This window comes from Falco rusticolus, chromosome 4, assembly GCF_015220075.1.
Source record: "Falco rusticolus isolate bFalRus1 chromosome 4, bFalRus1.pri, whole genome shotgun sequence".
Lineage (NCBI taxonomy): Eukaryota > Metazoa > Chordata > Aves > Falconiformes > Falconidae > Falco > Falco rusticolus.
The window spans coordinates 40,816,269-40,834,995 of record NC_051190.1 but is presented as its reverse complement, the minus strand read 5'-3'; the positions used below and the strand labels follow the sequence as shown (position 1 = coordinate 40,834,995).

General features: G+C 36.0%; 1 protein-coding gene across 26 annotated transcripts in view; it reads right to left on the bottom strand.

Annotated features, from left to right (window-relative positions):
* The window catches only part of RBFOX1 (RNA binding fox-1 homolog 1), a 955,581-nt gene that overhangs the window by 6,138 nt on the left and 930,716 nt on the right, over window positions 1-18,727 (bottom strand). For 10 of the 26 annotated variants that reach the window (XM_037386459.1, XM_037386456.1, XM_037386462.1 and 7 more), the window contains one exon: window positions 9,963-10,015. The exons of the other annotated variants lie outside the window; for them this stretch is intronic. In XM_037386459.1, the coding sequence (XP_037242356.1) occupies window positions 9,963-10,015 (53 nt within the window). The remainder of the gene's footprint in view (window positions 1-9,962; window positions 10,016-18,727) is intronic. 26 annotated transcript variants of the gene reach the window in all.

The window sequence follows — 18,727 nt, the reverse complement described above, 5'->3', positions numbered from 1 at the left end:
GAACTTCCACAAACCTCAGCCTTGGTAACCCTCCACATTGGGATGTGCACATTACAATATTTAGAGATTTAAAATACTTTAGCTTTGATAGTAGCCATAACAGGTCCTCTTATGTCTTGTTCATCTACACTGAAGTGAAGGAGACATCTCATTTTCCACTGTATGCCCATTTTTAAGGTCTGAGAACCCATTTTAAACATCATTATAATTTTAATTCTCTCAAGCCAAACCTCATTCAAACAGTACAGAAACATCTAGAAAGGAAAAATGATTAATTTAAAGCTAGCCCTGTTTCCAGCACTATAAATTTCCCTCACGACCCTAGCAACATGGAGGAGGAATTGCATGTACTATTATTATGCATGCTTTAATGTCATGACTATTATTTTTAACGCAATGGGAATCAGTGTATTTTTTTTTTCCTGATTAACTGGTATTACTACAATACTGAGCAAGGACTGTAAATTTAGATCTGTAAGAATTACATTAGTTTTGGTGTCATGTAAACCATTAACTACACTGGGACTTGGTGAGTTTTTTGTTTCCACTGCTCTGACCCACTTCCTGCGGCAGGGCTGAATTTTGACTCCACACTGCAGCCTGTTCCTGCAGCATCCTTTGCTGTGTCACAATGCCCCATAAAACTGAAAGGCAGGGATCAGGTGGCTTAAATGCAAGGGCCACGCACAAGGAAGGAGCAAGCCCAAACACCTAGTGCTCAGGCTTTATTAAATTATATTTAACCCAGCTACTGAGGTAACTAGCAAGTTTACAACTCTGATGTAATAAAACATGTTGCTAGTAGTATTTTACATAAATCTGGACAACTAAGAGGAAAATATGGATAAACAAACACATTAAGCGATTTCAAAATAAAAAAATACTTTCAACCCAGTATTTACTTTTGAGTACATTTTTATCACTCTTTTGCCAAACTAGTAATAACTTACTGTCAGAACTTTACATTAATTTTTTCATGCTACTGTGTAAACTATGTTTCTTCCTTAAAATTAAAGTTATGAAGTAATCCTAATGTGAAAATTCTGACCTATGTTAATCCTTGCTCCTTAAAAAGAATGTTTTACATTTATATTATAATGCTGAAGTTTGTACTGTGATATTAACATAAAAATGCTATTTCAGAATTAGCAAAGATTATAATCTTGTTAAAATAAGAAACACTTCTTCCTTTTCTTTTACAGGATATTGAAATTCCACTTGAACAAATGCGCACAATGTAAACATAAAATAAAATAAAATGTACACAGCATTCTTCCAAATCTTCTGTAAAAGAAAATAAAATATATAAAATTGAATTGCAAAATTCTTATTCTTGCTCCCTCCTAAGTGTACTTGAGAAGTGTAAGCACAAACATGGAAGAATATATTTCCAAAGGGGAGTGAATACATGCTCAGATATTATCTGGGAAAAAAAATGCATTGAAATTCCTCTGTGATGAATAGACTTTTTTTTTTTTCTCCTCAGGGTGACCTCTACCTTCAGAATATGATGGTTTTATTATGATTAATAAATTTCATTTCCACAGAGGAAAGGAACAGTGTCAGCTTAAACTTAAAGCAAGTGGGTTTCTTTTTAAATGCTAATTTTTAAACACGCCCTTGCATGACACCAAATTTAGAAGCTCAGAAGGTTAGCAGAATAGATTCTGATTTCCATGCTGAAAATAGTAAGAAGGATTTAAACTATATTGTCACACTGAAAATCAGTAAGCTAGTTCAGTCACACAGTCATTGGTTCATTTATTCGCTATTATGCCAGCCTGCTTATTTCTCATTAAAATTAGTGGCGTTTTAAAGCTTTGTGATAATTTACAGTGGAGATAATAATTCAAGGATTAAACAATTACTAAAATTTAGGACATGAAAATGGCAAAGTATTTCGAATAAATTAATAGCCAATGCAACGATCTATGTATTTTACAGAATGTTTAATCAATGTATCAAAACCAAAATGTGCACTCACAAAGTCTTGCCTAAGAACACATGATGAACCATTTTGATGCATCACTAATTAGAACCAGGTAAGTTCTGCTATTTTCCAGCACATCTGGAACAAGTTGGAAACAGGGGGAAAAAAATTGTATTTGCTAGCATTTTGTCACCACACTGGCACTGGTTCTTCAGCAGCTAGACTAACAGCTTACGGGGAAGTAACTGCGGGGAAAAATGAGTGTAGCTGTACTAACCGCTGTAAATGTAGCTGTAAACCATCCACCAAAACCTCAGTTCTTTACTCATGCTACGCCTCAATTGCTTCAATCATTTTCAGTACAGGGTTTAAAATTGCTAAAATACTACATAAAAGCGCACGTTTTTTTGTCCACTGCACAAATAAAGAGGGTTAAAAGTGGTAATTGATTGTGACATTTATTTTAGTAAGCCCTTGAAATTTAATCTGTTTAAATCATCAGTAGCAGGTATTGATGAAGTCTCTAAAATAGGGAAAGTATATGCCTCTCTAATTGTAATTACCATTTTAGGGTTTAAAGTTCTTTGGTACTATGGCTGTATTTCCATTACAACTAGGGCAGGCAGTGGAGCTCTGATACTGGAAACATTTGGAAGCTCCTTGATAACATACATACTACAGGGTTTAATAACAGCATTAATAAGGAAAAATTACAGTATAAAATATGAACCATGTTAATACATTTTACTCAAGTGAATTGAGAACTACAAAAGGAGAATTTTAAACATGATCTTATTTTTTAAGAATATGATGCACAAATTTTCTGATCACCATATTTCCCCCCATCTTTTAAAGTCTACATGTTGCTAGAAGAACTATAGGAAATGATGGATCTGTTTTAAGAACTCTAAAAAGGGAAGTTAAAAACCTGGTACTACCTCAGCTGAAACTAACTCTGATCTAATTCCCCACCTACTTGCAATGCTAGAAGCGAAGTGTACATATCCCTGGAAAGATCATATTTCTAACTTTTCCACAATATTATCCATCCTTTACTAGCTTGGATTGTAATTGAACAATCAAGCAATAAAAATGCTCCTTCTTCAGACCTGTATGTGTTGAATCTTCAACCAGAAGAACCTTAAATGACTGAAATCCTTGTACGGACGATTATTACTACATTTCACAAAAAGGCAGCTGAAGGAGCGAGACTTGGCTAAGCACGAGGAGGTCCAGCACTCAGTGCTTTGTGTTCCTGCCCTGCTTGTTCACCCAGAAACGGGCACTACGGCTAGCTGTGCCTCTTGCCAGTAGCAGGTGGCATGGGACAGGCAAGCCCCATCTCCCCTCTGTCGGCTCTTAATGCAGAATTGCAGTAAAATTTCAGACAAAGACATGAAGATTTTAGTAAAGAATTGGAAGGAATACAAGGAAAGCAAGATTACCTGGCCTTATCCAGATAAATGATTCCAGTAACTAACATCTTGCTCTTTCTTTCGGTCACATAACTACAGCGAGGCCAAACAGCAGCAGAGCTCCCACCTGGTATGCACACCAGTTACACCACGCTGAGCAGTGTTTCACCTCAGTGGGTCAGCACTGCGCAGCAATGCTAGTCCTGTAGCTTAAAATTCTTTACTACATTAGGATGGGATCTACTTATGGTGTTCAAAGCGTGAGCGACCAATTGGTTTATTTTCTTTTGGATATCAACACTGAGCAACTTTAGGCATTTCAGTCACCCAAAAGACCAACAAGTCTCTATCTTTCAGAAGGCAACAAGGAAATAGGAGTATCCTAAGTTTTTTACTTAAGACCAAGGAAAATGGTTGAAATCTGCTGATAAAAACAGTTTCCAGTCATTTTCCTCAATTGTAAAGGTTAAGAACACTAACATTTTCTATGGAAAGTTTTAAATGTGCAATATCAAACCCTAAGGTCATTCTACAAGGGAGGACCATAAAATACTTCGCTGCGTATCACCTTCCTCTTCCACGACCGATAATGCTTCACAGATTTGTGATGTGGAGCAGAGAAAGAACTGGGAAGATGTTGTAGAGACAGACAGCACAATGAAACAGTGAAACTTCAAGGTATACTGCAGTGCTGAACTCCTCTAGATCTTGAAAGCCATGAGGGATTTGCTATTAGTATAGTATTCACATTCCTAAGTTTTCAGAGCTGAAGAAATTTGACCACAGTCTACCATAGGGATAAGGTGATAATAAAAGATTTCCACTAACAGTTCTTCATAAATACATCAGCCTCTACGTTCTCCTGCAGGTTGGAGCAAGAAGAAACTCAAGCCTATTCAGATTTTTCTGCATGCAGCGATGAATCCCAAAGTCTTGACTATTTACTTACTTATGTCACATCCAAATTCGGCCGGTTAATTTTCTCGCTAACTGATAGGCATGTTTTGCAGAAATTCCGGTCATTGATGCTCAGATCCTATTTTAATTTTGATTTGTGTAGGCCAGCCTGTAGCTTCTTTTAAAGTCTGTTAGATGTTTACAGCAAACCAAAGTTGAGCTACCACCTTATTAAACATGTAAATAAATATGATTGGAATTGGCTAATATGCAGAGATACAGAAGTGCAACAAGCAGCAGCTTCCCTCTGAGCTGATGCTGTGGAACAATCCCAGGGACAGAGCTCACCTTAGAAACTTTCACTCAAGTTTCAGTCTTGCTGTCTGGATTTGCATATGAAAGGATTTCAGTTGATGTGTACTTAAAAACCTAACATAATTCTATGCTAAAACCACCTGTCTATATAATCTTTATCTAAGAAAGTTAGATTTTATATAAACTTCATTAAAAAAAGCCACTGGGGAAACCGAGGCTTGCCATCAGGTGACACCTAAACCCAGCTGTATTACAATGAAAACCGAGTATTTCTTTGATATGTAAAGCATTTTCCTATTACTATTGCTATTATATTTTGAGGCAATACACCTTCAATGAATTTTTATCTATTTCAATAATAAATATACTGGGTTCTTAGTTTATTAAATTTTAAAGCAGCATTTTGTGCTTGTGCGTAAAGTTCTGTAATATACGATCATATTATTTTTTGTTTAATATTTTAAATGCAATATGATAATCTCAAAATATTAAAACTGAATCCTTGTGTATTTAATGTACATGCATATAACCATACATACATGCACACACACAAACCACCTTTTGTTTGTACTATTTTCAGTCTATCAGAGAAAAAAAAATCTGGTTACTTCATTAAAAAACCCAGTACAGAAGATACACACATGCTTATACGCACTTGTTGAGGGCAAACACAGATTATTCACTATTTCTGTTATCAAAGGAGCTTCACATTGCAAATCCTCCATTTACAAACCACAGAACCTCAGCTTCACTTAATCTTGTCATGTTGTCACATTTGACTAGCCATGCGAACTGACCTAGAACTGTAAGCACCAGGAAGGCAAGCTGTCAAAGAGATAATGACAAAGATGCCAAAAAGGGCTGCCAGTGTTTTCACTGGGTGAGAAAAAGGAATTAATCAAACTTCATGAAAGAAGAACAGAGGATAATCAAAGTGTTTACTGATTTTTATCAACTGATCCAATGGCCGAACATCTTTACCACACAACTACCAAGAGCAGTAAAATCTGTAACAAATGGAATTCCATATAAGCAACTATTTACAGCAGCAGTAAACACAAGTTTAAACTGCCAACATAAAGGACACTTGAATTTATAGAAGAAGTTTTATAGTGTGCATTAGCACAACATTTTCTAGTCTTTCCAGAGCAAAAACTTCAGTATCTGCTATTTTTCACAGGGAGAAGCAGTACAGCCTTAAATAAATACTTGCAGAAAGACCTCACAGATTCTCCTCGATCTTCATTTTTTATTTTTTCTGATTAGTGGAAGACCATAACATAATAATAAAAGCATCTCATAGAAAATGGTTATTTTCCCAGTCAAATTGCTTCGTGAAATGAAGTCAAACCCATAGGCAGCAATACTAAAAGGGAAGAACCTCTCACAACCAAACATATGTCTTCACACAGTAATTCAAAAAAGGCTGAAGGAAACATCTCTGAAACTGCGTTCTTCCAATGAGTTAGAAGTTTGGATGGTTTGGATGTATGTACTTCTCGGAAAATCCTTTGAAAGAGCATATCCTGATCAGTATCACCTAACAGACAATATGAATAAGTCAGTGAGATGTATGCAAGCATGCACAGCAAAATTTTGACCAGCTACGATTACTTATGCACCTAAGCAGAGGTCCACCACACCTGGCACCTTAACCATCCTAAGCACTTTGTCAAATATTAATTTTCTTTTAAATAAGTACCTTCAAATTTGCTGTTGTTTCATGAATTAACTTTGTGGTAGTGTTAGTGCTGACAGGTTAACTAAAGTACCCAGGAAAACTGCAATGATTTGAGCGATTGCATTTGTTAAAAATTGCCAATATTCTGTTCAAACTATTTGATAGTACAAACTCCAATGTTTGCTTCTTTAAGCCGCCTGCTTTTAAAAAAAGCTTTTCCTAGAGTTATCAAATTAACCTTTCAGAATGTTTAATCTATTTTGGAGGCTATCTTTCTCCAAATGGAGGTCAATAACTTAATCTAAGACTGTCAACTTCTAAAGCTTTATAACGTATTTCTTTTGCACACACACACACACACACACACACACACACACAGAGTCCCACCTCCTGGGGATGATTCTGCTCAAATATGTAAATAAATACAGTCACAATTGGACAGATGTTATATCTACTTCCACCATGTTTCATTCCAAATTCAGGTTTATAAATACACTTGCCTTTCTCTCTGTTATTTCAAAATCATAAACTGCATATAAGCCTGGGAGAAAAATAATACCAAGCATGCAGCTGCACTTGTGTTTGTAGATGGAAGTTGGACAACATTTAAAAATTGGAGAAAGAAAGAAAGAGTGAGATAAATACAGGACAATGATCCTGTCCCATATTAACTCAAAAACCATAAAATGTAATATGCAGGTACATCTGAGGATGTGCTTGGAAAAACACTACAACATAGCGTTTTCTTTACAAACTGTGAATTTTGACCTTATAAAACCTAACACCCCCCCCCCCCCCAAATCAAAATTATTGAGCACTGATTTGAAAAAAAAAACAACAAAAAAACCCCAACAAAAAACAACCCCAAACCCTGCTTAAAATGCTAAAGATTCAAACCATGGGTTTATTCTGTGTCTCATTCTGATTTATTAAGAGCCTGATAGGACAAGTTGACAAATTGACCATTGCCCCCATCAGCCAGCAACCTCAGGATTCATTCTTCCCTAATGTAACTATTGTCAGAGATTTGCTTCAGAGATCCTTGTTAAAATTCCATCACAAAACTGATGGGCGGTTTCCAATACTTCCTCTACCTCTGTTCGAGTTCAGATCTGTTTGCAAACTCTTTAATCATGCCTGCCAGTGAAGATCTAACCCAGAAGCACAGAATGTCTCTTCTGAAGAGTAATTATTTTCAGCCTCAGAATGCACTGGATGCAATCAAGAGTGAAATATTATTTAAATTTCCCATGGAAGGATCTCCGTCAGACACTTGGACAGGTTTTCTTTATACAATGTGCATGTAAGAAGAGATACACATAAATACATAGAAATGTGTATATGGACATGCTATCCATTCATTAACACATTTATTGATTCAAGATTATTTTATTCCCAAATCAGAAACCACATCACGTGGCTGAGGGCTAAGTATCCTCTGGCAGGAATGATAAATTATTAGGAAGAGTGAATATTACCAGCACAATCAACCAAGACCTCCCATTTCCATTTGATGATAAAGTTCCAACCAAAAGTTTACGTGTTGTATTATTATTATTTGAAATCTACAAACACACACATTCTTTACAAGGAAACAATACAAACATACATATACCCACATTTCAAACACTGAGCATATTATCAGTATCTTCAATTTATATCAATTTTACAAACACAGTTGAATTACTGTAATTGAGTTTAGGAGCACTAAAAAAAGTACTATAAAATTTTACTGTAGGTGTTTTGCATGCATCTGAAAAACCACAGAAGGTTACCTTTGGTTCTAAAAGTTTATGTATCTCTATATATGCTCCATGTATTAAAACATAAAACATCAGATAATAAATTAGTTGAAAGTCAACTTACAGATTTGAAAGACCGTACGCAACTTTGGCAACTTGTACCACAGGAGTATGGGCCAAAGAATTTTTTTTTTATAAAGCCAAATGTCCGTTAATTCTACGACTAAAGGTTAGGTATACAAGAAACAGAAGACACAGGCTTTCATTAGCTTTCTCCCTCAGATCATATCACAAAAAAGGAACCTACAGTCACCTATGATGGATACATTTATCATATGGTCAAAAACGTATCTAAAAAAAGTACTGTTGTTGAATTAGTTCAACAGAGGTAATTGACTGGTAAACTGAAAAGTTTTAGTAAATATACACAGATATCCATTTCCGTCTGTGTAAAGTTCATTGAATTTACTGATAAATAAGAGCGCTATATTTTTTACTAGAATTCCAAAGTAGTGATACATGGAATGTGTGTAATATAGTCTTGGACACTTGAATTGTACCTGAATTGCGGGGAGGGGAAAGTGTTTCTTAGAGAAATAATTATTGCTTAGAAGGGTTCACTCTGCAAAACAGGAACTTGTTTTCAGGACAAGAAAAATATTAAAGACCCCATGTCTATCTCAAGGATTCCATGTTAAAAAAATAGCTAAAATAATTAGATTTATTCTTACTTAGCAAGGCCTAGATTTATCAATTAGTAGACTCCCTACTACAGCTCAATAATCCAGAGCTGAGTAGGAAGCACAAGTGAAACAATGAAAGCCAAAATCCAAGTCTAGTGAGTTCAAGGAAGTGTCAAACGCTGACTTCTCCAAATGTATTCTCTTAATGATTTAGCACTTTGAAAAATCTATGTTAAATGAGATTTTTATTACAGAAGAACTTTTCAGATTACCACCAAAAATTCTATGGCTAGCATACAGATCATTACAATTTTTGAATATTTTGGCTTTAGCTATGATCTTTTTCATAAATAAATGTTCATTTGTCTCTGTGTAGGTCACTATGGCATGAACAGACAACTCTTCACCTTTCATTCATTCCTGCTAATGTAAAATGCTATAAATAAAAACTTCTTAATACTGACATTTTGTGTCACACTATACATATACCCTTTCATCCTTCCATACAAGCAGCTTCTACGAGCTCAGTGGATTTTTTTGCATAACATTTTTGGCAGAATATGTCCCATCACTGTGACTATTTATTTTGGCTTTCGATTTCTTACGTAGCAACACAACACCATCCTTACCTGAGTTAAGACTAAGACTGTTCAAACTCTATTGCTTAAAAGAGAGAACATCCCTTGACATATTCAATATATTTATAAATGACCGTTACCTTTTATAAGCATCGTTCGTTCTTCTGTACCCACGGCTTACAACATGATAGTATATCAAGACTTTTTACTTACTAGAGAGTGATCCTCTGAAGACACAGACCCTCTCTCCCACTATCTTATCCATAGGATAGACTTTGTGAGTGCTTTAAGGTCTGCGGCACCCTTGTGGGCAATATTTGCCCCCAAAGAGTTAAAAAGAAAGTTGTTAAATCTATAGCACTTACAATGTCCTACATACATCTACTAAGCCTTTACTCTTTCCATTAGTTCTGTTTGTTTTGGCTTCTGGAAAGTCACAATCTCAATGGTACTGCACAGTAAGTTTTTATTAGAAGGTGTAACATATCCTTACTTACTAGGCCATATGATATTTAAACTGAAAATAAAACACCAAAGTCAGCAAAATAACCTAATGTCTTTTATATGGCAGAACCTATAGGCTGAAGCTATAAATTAATTAAACTATTCCAAAGATTTATACTATGGAGTTTCCTATGCTTTCTCTTACGATTAAATGCAGCATGTGAAAAAGGATATTGAGACCTGGATGGATGCATCAAGAAGTATCAATGATTGTTACCTGCAGAGGTGTTACAAGAAATTTCATCTGCTGCAACGAAGACGAATTGATTTCTGCAAGAGAAGATAAAATTCACAATACTGCTTGCTGACTGGGAAATGTGCTAGCTGCCAATTGACTTGATGTTTACAGATGGGGTAGGGTAAGGGTGCTTAATTTTAATGAATGTAGCAAGAAAAAGTGTTGACGTATTTCAGTACTATAGAGTTTATAAGGATCATGAGGTAGACATGCTGGGATCTTTTAAATGAAATAATGGTGACATTTGGATATGGACTATGTACAAACTCTTGCATTGGAAGCTTCATGTTTAGTGTTACAGATATGTCAATATATTTATGAAGTCTAATAAAAATAAAACAATATTTATACTGCTATAGATATTAAAGGGCACTACTGCAAAATATGTAAAAAGCGTTTTTTAAAAAAACAATTGAATTTACTTTGTGCATCTGAAAGGAGGATATTGAAAGTAAAATATTCTGCTTTTTGTATGTCTAATATGATTGCGATCAGAAAATGAATTTTCTGCTATTTATGAAAAAAATGACATAGTATATTCTCATATACTGTCATCCAAATACATAGAAAAGTCTTTTGCAGAATTAGGAGAATAAGCTAGAGATATGAGTAATTTAATATAAACCTTCTCTTGCAAAATTCTTTTTTAAACCAGGTAACATAAAAAGAGAATTGCTAAATACAGTAATATTTAAAATGCTGAAAACTTCATTACGGCACAAATCCTGATTTGATCTTTCTGAAGTCAAAGTAAACAGGATTTGGGTTGGTGGAAACCATGTTTAGGGATTAACATCAAATGACTCCTTTAAGTGCATATAGGCAGCTTCCTCAAATTATTTGAGTGCTGTGAAGGATTAGTAAAGAACCTGGGTGAAGTTTTAACGCTTGGGTGCTGTTTTACTCCAAATTGCATGTAGCTCCTCCAGCCTGCGCTGCTAGGCATGGTGAACAACCGAGGTTTCCTGGTTTGCACAGTTTTAATGCAAGAGTCTACCAAACAGAGCTAGAAGGAACTAGTTCTAGCTTGTACTAAGGACTGCCTGGAACATGGCGCTGCAGGACAATGAAAGCTCTGTCCAGCATTAAATACTCTGAAGATCCTAATGAAAACTGTTCCGTTCAGGAGCAAACGTGTCTTTGGGGTAATAAAACCTTGAAGAGTTAAGCCCCAAGAGAACAAAATCTATTTCTATTACTTCACCTCCAATGTGTTAAAGAGATTTGAAATTCTCATTTAGAAACCTGTGAACCTCGTCACTCAGAAGTTACATTTGGGGGCAAAAAACCCAACCACCACCAAACAAATAAGGAATCTGTAATCCATACTATAGGGACAGGACTGATTAAGATCAAAAGTAGTATCTGATCATTGCCTCTGCCCTGTCTCAGAGATACTAACACACTAACACAAAAACTGCCTTTTGGTATGAGTGAACTTGGTGATCAAACTGCATATTTCCTCATTTTCACTGGGATGTACAGACTGGTAGTTTTGCTCTTTATGTTGTCATCGGCAGCAATGTCACAAGCTAACAAGACCTACCTTGCATATGATGCTAAAGACATGAATTAAAAAAAAAAAAAAAAAAAAGAAGGGGGATACATTTAGCATTACAAATACAGAGCTACTCTGGTTTTCATAGGTAGCATAATTTGTCACTGTATTTACTGCTATCACCTCTTGTGATAATTCTATAGAGACAGTTAGACGCTTGCCTAAAAGGGATTCAGCCAGTAGCAATACAGACTTACCAGCTACTGTTTTATAGAAAAAACCTTTTGATTCATTTCTATGAAGTTATTATACTGCTCCCTCATCTAAATCAAAAGATCACTTTTCCTTAAAAACTGCCTGGGAAGTGGCTAGCTGAGAAACTCGTTTTCTTTATCTCTGTTCAGAAGGTTGGTTGTTACGGAGCTCTGAGCCACAGATACTCTATCTTCAGGTGCCAAAGCACAGAATTATCTGTAAGAATAATACGCTGGCTTAGTTACATACAGAAAGACCCCAGAACACGAACTGCTATTTGTCTTTTGGAATGACAGATGTTATTGAAACTGTTCTGAGATCTTACTTCTTATTACCAACTTTTGACTCATTACTTGTAGAAAACTAATTTTAAAAAAATTAGGCCAGAGTAATACCTATTTTAAAAATATCTACCATAAATGTTCCCTGTTACATTGCTTCGATTTACATAGGAAGATACTATTTTCCCTGTGTTTTGCTTTTGTAAAATTAATTTCTCAACTTCATAAATCAATTTTAAAAGTAAGGAGAAAATTACATATTGGTCAGCATTGTAGCTGCAAGAATTAAAAGACTAGGTGCTGGAGTTCAGTAAGTCAGTTCAATTTTTTATAATTAATTGGGTGTTATTTGTAACAATTACAAAAAATTGCTTAGTCCTTTGATGGCTTTAGTGTTTTTATATTTAGTTAAATTCTATGCTATTGTCTATGTAGACCAAGAGGGCGAACTGATAATCAGAGGTGTTGCTACACACATATATCACACCCGATGGCCAAGGCAGTATTATTCCTTACTGTGGACAACCCCACAGTTTGCAAAAGGAGTCCTCCTGAGTTAAATGACACTGTGGTGCATCTTATCCTATATGTCTTAAAGTACATGAGGAGCAGACCTGGACAAGGGCAGCTACCTACCAATGTCCTTGGTTGTTCCCTTTAATTTTATGCACAAGGCTTAAAAAACTCACAAGAAAGACACAGTGAAAATTCATGACATGTTTTAGGCTCTTATAATGTTCCTCATCACTGCTACACTTTCTATGGATTCAAAAAGGTACAAGAAACCTAAGTGGGCCCAACTTTATTACACAATAAGCCCTGCTCAATTATTACGATACGGAATTGCTTCTGTAATTTAATTTGTGTATTAACAGTGAAAGTATAGGACAAAAATTTTACTGCTCATCGTTTTCTGCTTTAGATGTAAAAGAACAGACATTTGAAATCCAGAAAACTTTTTTCCTTTTAATAAATTTATAAGAGTTGTTACTGGTTTTAAGGGAGATAAACAGAAGTATAAACTGAGAGACTAACATGACAAATACAGCGATCAGAATGTGCAGTTGGATATATTCAATCTGCCAGCTATTCGCACCCTGGGCTGGTGCCCCACTTGTGGGTGCTGGGGTGACACCCTTTGGCAGCCCCCACTCGCCGGTGGGACCCGGCCAGCGCAGGTCAGGGAAATGAGCCTCTGGGAGCCGGACTGGCTACCTTCCACCTCAGCAGCTATTTCCCAAGGGCAAACACTTCTGCATACTATTACTTCTTTCCAGCCTATGTATCATTTTCTTATTCCTTCTAGGAAATTGAAAACTACCACAGATTTTTACTAGTATGGTAATAAAGATATTTTTAAACTTGGGAAAAAGATAGCATTTGAGGTATTTCCTGAATTCAGACAGAAACAGAAGGGGAGGGCAACAAAATATTAAGTGATTTAGATGCTTTTTCTTACTTTGGGGTAGTTATTGAACCTGCATTACCCCAATTTTGAAAAGATTCAAATATGTTCTAAATTCTTCCTCTCTATTCCCCACAGACACTTTGGCAGGCCCCTAAACTGACATGACCCCCCTATCAGTTTTAGCACCTATTTCTACCCAGCAGGTCTTTTGCATACCCAGTACATTAGGTGCTTGCTTTCTCTCCCCTGGATGCTGTTAGTTTGGTGAAAACAGACCATACTGCAGCATAAAACTGGATTTTTTTTTAACTTTTTTTTTTTTTTTTTAAATCTTTAATCACTAGAGTCCAAGCCTTATCCTCACTATGGCTGTTTAACATACAGAACTACTTCTGTGAAGAAACCCGTCATTGAGTTTTTACTGCTTGCTACCCTGCCCTAGGAGGATGCAATGTGTGGTAGAATGGAGAACAACTTTAGCTTTAGCTTTAGCTTTTCACCACCCCCTGGCAGCATTTCCACTTCATCTTTTTCACAGGGTAGCCTGAAAAACAAAAAAGCATGATTTTCGCCGTGTATCTTTCTGTACTGCACTTTTTATTATGGGAGACCTTTTATTAAAAGAGCCTTGATTAGCAATGGTAGGGCTTATGACCTCAGGAATGACTTTTAGTCATTATTAAAGTAATAATTCATATTTATGGACAGAGCTTGCACTGTAAAACCAAATATTGTTTGAAAGTTTTTGTGATGGCATGAGGTGGGCAGGAAAAGTCCAGCTGCCAGAATCCAACCCATGCTCTGCGGCATCAAACTTCAAAGAGCATAACGAAATATTTTCAGGTTCAACTTTATCACCTGACTAAAAGTAGCCTGTTCTGTGTTAAAGCAGGCTACTGAATTGAAAGACTTAGATAATAAAATATCAAACCGAAATATTTAAGCAAGTGAAGAACAGGAATTTAAGTGAAGCTTAACTAAGGTTTTTCATTACATACACTATTTAGTGAAAAATACTACTGATTACAAATTACTTCGCTAAATGTTGCATAGCCACAGAAATTGGGCCTTCTGGACTATTCTCCCCCACCCCACCCCCAATACCACAGCCTAATTTCTTCAGTATGTTTATACTACCACAAGTTAATTAAAGGGCCTAAGATACTTCATAAACATATTTTGTCAGTACTTTCCCTTACCAAATATTGCATCTACCCATTTTTCAAGAAGGGCTGCCTTCTACAGACTTGCTCCTCGCAAGTCACCTTAGCTGTGCCGAAGTAGGGCAGACAAAACCCCCATACATTCGCTCTACAGCACTCTGACAGTGCAGAAGCTGAACGCTTACCAACGCTTAGGTCACTGTGAGTGGAAGAACCTATGTTTGCAGGGCACACGGGACAAGTTACTAAGTCTTCTGTGGGATCTTACCTTCTCCCTAAAAGGCAGGGTGACAGTTGGACTACTCAACGCTATTTCTATTTTATACAGCACATAATTAAAAAAAAAAATTAGACACACACATAATTTCACCCAGCACTCCCAGTAGTTTTTAGTCCTTCTTAGCAACACAGAGCTTCTATAAAACAGAAGCCATACTAGAGGTCATGTGGGATTTTAAGAAATCAGGACTTCCCTAAAAATAATCACACTAACTCTGGGAAATTTCAAACCGAAAAGAAATCATCATCCACTAACATACAGTGATTATGTTTCATACACCAGAATTCTTGGACTTGGCTTACGAACTTCACAAAACTAGACAGAAATAATTTTGCTCAGCACAGAGGTGCAGCCCTCGCTCCCAAAAATATAGCAGCTGCTGCAAACAGTGCCAAGCACCAGAACACAGGAAATCAGGATCCAGGTAAATACAATACTGAACAGAAGTTACAGTGGGAAGGCTTAAACTATATGTAATCAATTGACTTTTTCTGGTAAAACCATGGGATTTACAAGTACAGTCAGTATTTAGATTTCCTGGGTCAGAACCTCAGCCAGTAAAATTGATGCAGCTGAACTGACAGCACTGGCTTCCCTGAGGCATTCCAAACTGTATTCTCCAAGGAGCTGGGACTAACTATAGGACGTAGCAATGATTTTTCCCAAAAGTCTTATATGTGTTACATCTGTACATTTCTCCTTTATATTATTAAAGCTACTTTATTTTTCCTTCATGCTCTAAACTTTAAAGCTTCATTGGTCTTGTTAGGACTCTAACGTTGAAGGCCTTTTCACTATGAATAATAACACAGCTGATGGCTGGCTGCTTGAATAGTTTCTGTAATGTTCAAGTACTGACAAAGTTTCAGTTTCCCTCTAAAACCATTTTATGAAGCCCTCCCCAACTCTCTCCTTCTGGTGTCCTAAATTTAAATATCAACGTTCTCAAAGAATTCAAGCTTTTTAATATTAGTATAGTAACTACAATAAGAAGGTTGATTTTGTTATTATTGTGCTTTATATTCCCATTACTGTAAGATCAAAGTACATTATCATACTCATAGCATTTGAATCACAACACAAAGACAGCTAAACAACTTCACAGCCATACCAATAAGATATATTAAATGAAAAAGAACTATAAATAGAAAGGAATTCATGTGGTATCAAGCTTCAACAACACTAACAGTAACTTGCTCGACTTGATGGGCATTAGGAAAGTATATTTGACTTTTCAACTAATTTCTTTGATGTCAGGTTTTGTGTTTTTTTTCTACAGAATCACTTGTCCAATCTAGCTACTATGAATGATGCTGAGACAAAGAGGAAGACACAGATATTCTGCTTTCACTGTCAAAAAATAGTGTATCTCCCACCTCCATCAATCCTGACCATTTTTTTTATTTTTTTTTTTTTTTCTGAAATTTTGAGGCAGGGCTTGGAAGCACATGGAGTAAAACCCTGCATCAAAAGAAATTAATGTAGCTACTTCTGTAAATATTACCTCACAGAAAACACTAAAACTCATCTTGATTGCCCAAGCAAAGGCAGCTCGTCCATCTGCCTGGACTCAGCTGCCGCTCCAGAAGGTCCAGTGTCCCCTCTGCCTGCATGGGGGTCTCACATGCCCTGGAGTGTCTCAAATGCCACTAGATCCCTGTTTCCAAGTGGCTTAAGCAAGCCCTTGAGTCCCACCTTAGTCATCTCTGCGTTACTTTTTGTGTCTTCTTTGTGCTCAATACAGGAGATTTCAGCATGATTTAGCCCACAACAAGATGTCTCTAACATCATTCAGACTGCCAAAGACAGCAGGAGACAGAATTCTCTCTCATTAGATTTTATCTTGCCACCAGTCACAAGTTCTTGAACATGTATAATTAGTTTCAATATCAAAAAGTACTTTTGCACTTGTGAAAAGCACATCTTCAAGAAAAAGGGAAAAAAAGCTCTCCTGGACACCAATGGAAATGTGCATTCCCAACACCGGTGATATGCCTGTACTATTCTATCTACTCAGAGAAAAAGACCCCAAAAAACAGAAGATGCTTTCTCATAAATTGTGTTCTTACGTCAGGCTTTCCCCAGCAGAGGGACAGGCATCTTTTTTAGCCCTTCTATTGAACTATTGAAATAGCACATTCCGATGCTACAAGAGAGCCACTCCTTTTAGTGTAGCCTCACATTAAAGCTGCCAGGCGTGTTTGGGAAATGATGAGGTGTCCGTACCGCATACGCTGTAGCTATAACTTTCCCCGGCAATGCCTTGTATACAAGCTCCCCCTCTCTTGCCTTCTCCTGTTACCCCTCAAAGGCTGTATAAAGAACATTTCTAGCAAATTGGTGTTGCGCTTTGCAACTTAGTACAGTCGTGCAACTTAGCATAGTTGTTACAAAAGAAATGTTTCTTTTTAATATATTGCCAAAATGTGGTCAGTGTCTTACATCACAAGCAGCAGAAAAATCTACTGTAGCCTTTCACCTGCATTTTTTAAATCAATGCATTTTAGTTGCCAATTTATTTGTTTTTTAAATCAGAGCTATACAGATATGCTTGGTTCTAATTCGTATTACCTGCCATGTGGATGAAGGATTACATAATATATTATACATAGCACAAATGTATTGATTATTAAGAAGACAATATACATACTATAAATATGCATATTTATCTAGATGAGGAACACAGATGATTTAAGTGGATCTTAACATTTTAAAGTGAAATCTAAAACTAACAGGTGAAATTCGGAACACCACATAAATCAACAGTAGAATTCATACTGACCTCAGTGGCATAAACGCTTCAAGATTATTTGCCTTTTACTGTGGTTAACACAGCCAACACACTTAAACTAAATCCTTGAAAAAGGAATCCAGTAACTTCACTTCAGAGGTGCTCTGTGTCAGCAATGTAAACTGATGTCAGTATGATCCAGGACTGCTACATTAAGGCTATTTTTGCAGTTTCATAATTTATATTTGAAAATTATGTTTATTACTATATATTGGAGATATTTTTCACTCTCTTTAAGGCAAAAAATACAACATTTTGAAGTCAGCCTTGTGTAAAGAATCAGTATTTTATCCAGTAAAATGCATAACAACATATATATATTTATTTTATTGGGGAATTTGTTGTTTACGTATATTGTGTCATCTTTAAAACGTATTCATTAAAACATACTTCATACTGGTTTCTGATTTCATAACGATTATTATAGTTTACTAGTAACTACCATTGCATCCACAATAAAGTCTCCTAGTACACAGAGGTGTAATTATAAACTTCTTTAGCAATTATGAATAACAAAAATTCTTTCCCTTAAAATTATTTTAAAGGTTGAATGACTTTACAAATTACTTGACAACATCATTTTTTCATATTATAACTGAAATACCATATATATGGAAACCTTGCCAGGATTATTTAAGATATTCATTCAAGAAACACAAAATGAAGTTTAGAGGCTGGTACAAGTTTGGTTTAAATGAAGACTTTACTTTTTTCTGCATGTATACGGAACCTCCTATAGCAGTTTTCATGAAAGATTTGTTCTTCAGGATACACGGGTAAACTTCCTACTCCCATTCTGCTGAGCAGTACTCTTACAAACTGCTGTTTTGCCCCAGGTGTGTTCCTAGAGTATTAGAAATGTGGCAAGCCCAAAAGAATTGGAAAAAAAAAATTCCTATTTAAATACCTTGTCAAATGCTTTAGACTCCTTTGAGGAGGGAAACACTACAGTAAGGACATGCAAGAGTGTAAATTGCCTCTTTCTTAATTAATTTCATCTGCATAGTTACTTTAAATTTGTTCTTCTAATAATTTCTCACCTTGCCTAAAAGACATAGCAAATTGCAT